This window comes from Lethenteron reissneri, chromosome 43, assembly GCF_015708825.2.
Source record: "Lethenteron reissneri isolate LAM-NWPU_2019-01 chromosome 43, ASM1570882v1, whole genome shotgun sequence".
In the NCBI taxonomy this organism is placed as follows: Eukaryota; Metazoa; Chordata; class Hyperoartia; order Petromyzontiformes; family Petromyzontidae; genus Lethenteron; species Lethenteron reissneri.
In genome coordinates, this window is record NC_083821.1 from 9,114,946 (window position 1) to 9,122,433 (window position 7,488).

Sequence of the window (7,488 nt, forward strand, 5' to 3'; positions counted from 1 at the left end):
TCTATCTGTCTGTAGCGGGGGGAGGGGGGGGGTCATGCCGACTCTCGTAAAATCACTTTAAAGGATCTGTGTAAAGTTTCGTTGCTATCAGGGACCTACCCTGGATCAAACTGGACACACTGAACAAACAATTAACTAGAATCCGTTCATTAGTTTTCTCATCAGTAATTATATTGACCTCTGACATTGGGTGATGTCTCACACCATGGTAATTGACGTCACACACCCTGGCTTTAAATTGCAATATACATTCATTTATTTTAATATTAATTTCAAACGTAAACGCAGTTGAGTTCCAGTACCCACGGGGTCAGTCCTAACTTGCCTGATTTGTCTGTCCGGCTCTCTGTGCCTCCAAATTGTCTTATCTTTAAGGTTATTTATAATTGATAAAGGCGCTTTACACAAAAATAACAGTGGTACATATGAACGTAATGGTGAAGACGATGTGAATAAAATAGATGAGAGGAAGTAATGGGTGAACGCGTGATGTGTGAATTAGGTAAAAGCAAAATTGATGAGAGAAAATGGTGATGAATGGATTGGATGTGTAGGGGTTATTACGGGAGGAACAGCGGACAACAAACACAGGGCTGTCGGCACTCACATACACGGGTGGTCACACCGACGTCCGCATCAGTTATTGCCCACGCCCCAGCCCTCGGAGGCGATCCCTATAAAAGGTGGAACCCAAAGAGCTCGAGGGGAGTTCGACACGAAGCTGACCAGTGAAGATCCAAGACTCGGAGATTAGGCCCTGGGACTCCCCGGTCTCGCCGTCCTTATAAGGGCCGAGCCGGGTAAGCCAGTGGCGCGGCCCAGGAGCTTCCAGACCGCTGCCCTTGTCAGGGCAAGGCTGGTTAGCTGGTGCCGAGATCTGTGCTTGCCAGGGCCAGATCAGTCAGCCTCCCGTAGCCCAGTAGAGGAGGACTGGGGGACAGGACAGAGGGCTTAGTACTAGGGTGGGTTTCCCATAGTACGGGTGAAGGGGCCGATACCCCTTCAACTATTGTATCTGTCCCGGAGTTAATAAACAGTGTGTCTCAACTTCGACATCGTCTCCTCTGCTACTTACTACATCTGGTGTCAGAAGTGGGGTCCAAGCATGGATACGAGACGGAAGACTCGTGCCCAAGACCCAGGAGAGGATGACGACGAGGGAGGGGCAGTGCAAGACATCGCCGCCGACGTACCTGCACAACTGCTGCCGGCTCCGGCATCGGCGGGGCCGTCGGAGAGGGCCGGGACGTCGACTGACGAGTTGGCGTTGGCTCACTCGCGGCTGGCGGAGCTCTTGTATGCAGCGGCCGCTATGCTGGAACAAATAACTCGCCTGGGGCCGGGAGGAGCGACGCGGCGGGAAGATGAACAACGCCCGCCAGAAACTCCCGCCTTTACAACAGCGGGGCGACTCGAAAATCCCGCCACGAAGACAGTAGAGGCGGAGGGAGGAGTCCCAGCTCGTCACGCGGGAGACGGTGCCCAGCCAGCAGCCGCCACGTCATCGGCGGAGGCGGGTCGCGGTGGCAGCCTATCAGGGGTTGAAACGTCACCACCAGCTGACGCCAGCACCGACCATACAGTACGGGGACGCGCTACGGATGCTGCAAGAGACGCTGCAAGAGGATCGGAGACGGAGCCGACATTCCAGCAACGCCTGCCGGCCCTGCAGGTATTTGTTGCAAGCGACGGCGATTGGGGGGGGTTCCAGCGCCGGTTCTTGGCCCACCAAGAGATGGCAGGCTGGTCGGACAACGAGGCGCTGTGTGCTCTCCCGGCGTTATTGGACGGCGACGCCCTGGGCACCCTCACTGCTGCACCCAAGTCGGCACGCTCCACCATTCAGTCGGCGCTGCAGCTGCTGGCCACCGTTTATGGGCCGCCTTCTGATTGTCGCCAGCTCTTCTATGAGCGGCAGAAGGGTGACAAGGAATCGCCACTCGCTTATCGCACGGCCCTGCTGTCATTGGCGAAAGACGCTTTCCCGCGCATGGATGAAGAGGGGATCGATGCGATGGTGGCCGAGAAAATTTTGCTGCTGGCTGACGATCTGGACTTCACCATCCTAGCGCAGGACGATGCGGATATGTCATCACTGCGGGCTGCAAGGCACATTCACGCCAATCTCATCTCCCAGCGGAGGAAGGCGAACAAAGCTGCTGCACGACACACCGTGGCGGCGACCTCTTCCGAAATGGAGGGAGCCTTCGCTGCGGATCGTTCTGCAGGATGGCGATCTGCCGAGCGTCCAGCTCGTGACGTCCCAAGCCACCGAGACCAGCCCAAGTCCTCTGGAACGCTCGTCGTCTGCTATAATTGTGGCCTCCGGGGTCACGTGGCGTCCGGATGCCGGGCTCCTCGACAGCGCGGTGCGAGACCTGGAGCTGCGGACGGCCCTCTTCACAAGCCTTCGCAACATCCTCGGGCAAGTCATGGCACCCCACATGTTCGGCCTGCACACACACCTACTTTCCTATCACATGGTCTGGCACACAATTCTCGGGGGTTGGGTGCTGGTGCGTCGGGTCGCGGCATGTCGGGGAGGGCGCTCCAACCGGGCCAATGGTCCGAGTTGGCTCACCGAGTTGTGGCTGCATCGGCGGGGTCGTCCGTTGTCGCGGGACATATTGACGGGGTGGAGGTACGGTTATTGGTCGATACGGGAGCTTCGGCAACTATCATTTCGGATTTGATTTATAATATTCTGCCCGTTCAGAGTCGCCCGTTGCTCCCTGTCGATATACCGTTTTACGCTGCAAATGGGGGCTCGTTGGGTATTATCGGTCAAATTCGAGCGCAAATTTCCATAGGGGACATTAAACTATCTGGGCCGGTGTTCGTCTCTTCCTCGCTGGCTATTCCGTGCCTGTTGGGGACAGACTTTTTGGCCAAATTGCCCATCAAAATTCTGATTGACCAGCAATGCATCGAGCTTCCATCAGGCCGACGCATGACGTTCCTACCTGCCACCCCTCCCGTGCGTGTTGCCTGTGCTACGGTACAGGCACTTGTTGCTCGGACGGTGCGTGTACCCCCGGGGGCACAGATGTTGGTACCCCTGCGCTTGCGCCGTCCGTTCGATAAAGGGGTCTCTGACCGAGGCGTTATTTTGGGACCATCTAGAGCCGGGGTGAGTGGGCCAGATCTGGTAACGGCCCAGACTATTGTTAAAGGGGATGGGGACCCGTTTATCGCGGTCCTCAATGTCGGGACACGGACGGCAGTGGTTTCGCAAGGTACCGTGTTCGCACATGCGGTTCCGGTACCTGCGGAAACGCCGATCGTTGGCCAGGTGGCCACCGATTCTCATACGCGATTAGCCTCAGACGCTGACGAGGGTTGGCTGGATGCGTTGTGTGCTGAGTCACCTGACCTGTCCGACGCACAACGTGCTAAATTACGCGCCTTATTGCGAGAATTTTCCGATGTCTTCAGTAAACACAAATACGATATCGGATGTACCAAATTGCTACGCCACCATATTGACACCGGTGACAACGCTCCTATCCGCCAGAATCCTTTTCGGTTAAGTCCCGCCGAAAAGGATCATGTCAAATCGGCTGTAGATGACATGTTGAAATCGGACATAATTTCTCCCTCAACCAGCCCTTGGGGTGCACCCATAGTGTTGGTTAAAAAGCACGACGGGTCCCTAAGGTTCTGCGTTGATTTCCGGCGATTAAATAAGATCTCGGTGGCCGATGCTTATCCGCTTCCTCGAATGGACGAATCGCTGGATGCCCTCGCGGGATCGCGATTCTTTTCCACTTTGGATTTGCTCTCAGGATTTTGGCAACTTCCCTTGGACGACGAATCTAGACCCAAAACTGCTTTCCGAACGCCGCACGGCCTCTTCCAATTCAATCGCTTACCCATGGGATTACACTCTGCTCCCGCGACGTTCCAGCGCCTGATGGAATTGGTCCTCGCTGGCTTGCAATGGGAGGTGTGTTTGATTTACCTGGATGACGTTATCGTATTCAGTAAGACGTTCGAGGAACACCTTGATAGGCTTCGGGCCGTTTTTCTCAAGATGCGCGCTGCGAATTTGAAATTCAAGCCACAAAAGTGCCATTTGCTGCGCGAATCTGTTAAATATTTGGGTCACATCGTCGGCCGGTCAGGTATCTCAACCGATCCCGCCAAAACGCGTTGTGTCAGCTCCTGGCCTACCCCAACCTCGGTGGGGGAGGTTAGAAGCTTCATCGGCTTTGCTTCATATTACCGTCGGTTTGTTGCGGACTTTGCTTCCATCGCTAAGCCACTACATGCCTTGACGTCAAAAGGGGTCAAATTTCATTGGGGGCCGGTGGAGAACGCCGCTTTTGTCTCTCTTCGGGATGCCCTGGTGGGGGCCCCGCCGTTAAGCTACCCCGATTTTTCCATGCCGTTCGTGCTCGACACGGACGCAAGCAATACCGGGATTGGAGGCGTGCTGTCACAAATTGTGGGTGGCGTGGAGCGCGTTGTGGCTTATGGTAGTAGAGTACTGTCCCCGGCCGAGCAGCGGTACTGCGTCACCCGCCGCGAACTGTTGGCTATCGTGTTCTTTATCCAACAGTACCGGCCATATCTGTACGGCCGGCATTTCACCGTCCGTACAGATCATGCGGCATTGCAGTATGCCCTACGAATTAACCAGCCATCGGGGCAGTTGTCCCGATGGCTCGAGATCATGCAGGATTTCGATTTTGAAACAACTTACCGGAAGGGGATTCGCCACACCAATGCCGATGCCCTATCACGCCTGCCGATCGCCCCGGATTGCACTTGTTTCTTGGGTTCGGGCCGTTGCAAATCGGCAAGTGACGGTCAGGATCGGGTTCTTGCGGCCGCAGTTGATTCTCCTTCGGACGCTGGTCCTATTTCGGAGGGTGGGAGTGATTCCCTACTTGGCTTGTCGAGTGCTGAGTGGGGCCGCCTCCAAATGGAGGATGCGACCCTCCTGGCACTACGACGTCGCGCGGAAGGATCGGGTCCAGGGAAGTCGGGCGTTGACTCATGGGGGTGGTGCCAGGGCGTACTCATGCATTGGGACGCGACAATCCGCCGTCACAGGCTGGTGGTGCCTTCCACGTTGAGGGGTAGGGCTGTATGGGCTGCTCATGAACGGCTCCTGCACCTGGGTACCCTCAAAACACTTGCCACGCTCCAGCTTAATTACTTTTGGCCGGGCATGGCAAGAGACGTGGACGATCTGCTGCGGTCCTGTACCCAGTGTGCACAACGGAAGCCGCCGGCGAAGGGAGCCAGTCCACCGCTCCAGTCCATTTCGGTCACCCGGGTTAACGAGCTGGTCGCCCTTGATATTTTGGGACCGTTTCCTTCCACGCCGAGGGGTAATAAGTACCTGCTGGTTGGCGTGGAATATTTCACGCGATGGCCTATGGCTTGGCCCCTCGCCAACCAGTCCGCAGCGGCCGTTGCGGAGGCTTTTGTTCAGGGCTACGTCCTCGACAAGGGCGCTCCGGAACGGTTGTTGACCGATCAGGGAAAAAATTTCACTAGTACCCTCTTACACGAGGTATGTGGCCTTCTGGGTACGAAGAAAGTTCGTACCTCGCCTTACCACCCACAGACGGATGGGATGGTGGAACGCTTGCATAGGACTCTTACGTCCATGCTATCCCACCAGGTATCTGAGTCCCAGAACGATTGGGATCTACGGATCGGGGGAGTCCTGGCGGCATACAGGATGGCTCCTCACGCGGCGACCGGTTTCTCGCCATTTTTTTTGATGTATGGTCGCGAGGTTGACCCGCCTGTCGCGACTCAGCTGGCGATTGCCGCGCCTCATGCTAAGTCGAAAATCGCCGACCATGTTAAATTCAACATCCTTCGCTTGGCGGAGGCACGGCAGGCGGCCATGCAAAACTCTGACTCCCGCCAAAAACAAAACGAGAGGTTGCGGTCGCGCCGGACTCACACGCACGAATGGCACCCGGGCGACCGAGCATGGTTGCACTGCCCCCAGGTGCCATTGGCCACCTCGGCTAAGTTGTTGCGACCATGGAGGGGCCCCGTTGAAATTGTGCAGGTTGTGCGGCCTCAATGTGTGCGAATTAAGTGGGGGAAGCGTCGGTGGTTTGTACACCCTTCACGGTTAAAGCCATTTTTTGCTCCGCACGCTTCCTCCCACGAAAATGGCCGAACATGTGGGGAGTCCTCTGACTCCGGGGGGGCGGGATCGATGCCAGCCTCTGATCCACTAATGACTGTCCCGTCTTCAGGAGCCCCAGGACTGAAGCCCTCTGGGCTGCCAGCCTCCCCCGTGGGGGGCGGCGCTGGCACGTCCGGGAAATCGGACGACCAGGCACCTGCTGATGCGACACCTGCCACCGACTCTACCAAGCCGGCCCCTTGTGACGGGCCCGCTGCACGGACTCGCGCCAAAACGCGCCGGTTGTTATGATTAGCTTACCGCGCGTGTTCCGTTGCTGCGGAACCCGCTCATTGTATATATGTTTTTTTGGTTGTATGTGTGTGAAATAACGATGACCACGCTATCTGCTTGTTGCTTGCCGTCCATGTAAGTGTGTGCGCTGCTGCGTGGTGTTGTCATCTTGATGGTATAGTTAATTATTAACGTGGGAGCGTCGGGTACCCTGTACTGCACCATCTCGTGGGTTACCGTGCGCGATGGGCTTAATTGGAAAAAAAGAGAAAAAAAAAATGTTTTTTTTTGGGCTGTATTGTGCCGCGAGGTGCGGTGTGCGATGCTGTCGTTGCATGACAGAGAATAATTGTGTTGCGGTTGCACAGTTGCGTCGGGATTGATGGTGTGTTGGTCGCCTGCAGATTTGCTTGCTATTGTGTTTCGATGTACGCGTGTGATCGCGATATGCTGATTGCATGTGCTGGTATACCGTTCTGTATATGTATTGCGGTTCTGCGTGAGGGTTTTTTTTTTGTTATATAGGGAACCATCGGTTGATGTTACGCTTGTTCTTGTTATTGTTACTGTTACGAGGCACACGTGTATTGACGGTGTTAATCTTTATTCTTGGGGGTTGAGGGATTGTTGCAGCCGGGACGGCTGCGAGCTGTACAGGGGGGGGTGATGTAGGGGTTATTACGGGAGGAACAGCGGACAACAAACACAGGGCTGTCGGCACTCACATACACGGGTGGTCACACCGACGTCCGCATCAGTTATTGCCCACGCCCCAGCCCTCGGAGGCGATCCCTATAAAAGGTGGAACCCAAAGAGCTCGAGGGGAGTTCGACACGAAGCTGACCAGTGAAGATCCAAGACTCGGAGATTAGGCCCTGGGACTCCCCGGTCTCGCCGTCCTTATAAGGGCCGAGCCGGGTAAGCCAGTGGCGCGGCCCAGGAGCTTCCAGACCGCTGCCCTTGTCAGGGCAAGGCTGGTTAGCTGGTGCCGAGATCTGTGCTTGCCAGGGCCAGATCAGTCAGCCTCCCGTAGCCCAGTAGAGGAGGACTGGGGGACAGGACAGAGGGCTTAGTACTAGGGTGGGTTTCCCATA

At 56.1% G+C, this 7,488-nt stretch overlaps 1 protein-coding gene across 1 annotated transcript; it reads left to right on the forward strand.

The window, feature by feature from the left end:
• The first annotated feature begins 1,378 nt into the window (after positions 1 to 1,378).
• On the forward strand, positions 1,379 to 6,533 carry LOC133353329 (uncharacterized). The gene is made up of 2 exons (XM_061569476.1): positions 1,379 to 2,425; positions 6,231 to 6,533. Exons 1-2 carry the CDS (start codon positions 1,736 to 1,738, stop codon positions 6,243 to 6,245), a joined length of 705 nt encoding a protein of 234 aa, XP_061425460.1. The 5' UTR covers positions 1,379 to 1,735; the 3' UTR covers positions 6,246 to 6,533.
• The last annotated feature ends 955 nt before the right edge of the window (positions 6,534 to 7,488 follow it).

What these genes read in the sequence shown, in the direction of transcription:
- LOC133353329 (XM_061569476.1), top strand. Translation starts at nt 1,736, where the DNA reads ATGGCAGGCTGGTCGGACAACGAGGCGCTGTGTGCTCTCCCGGCGTTA.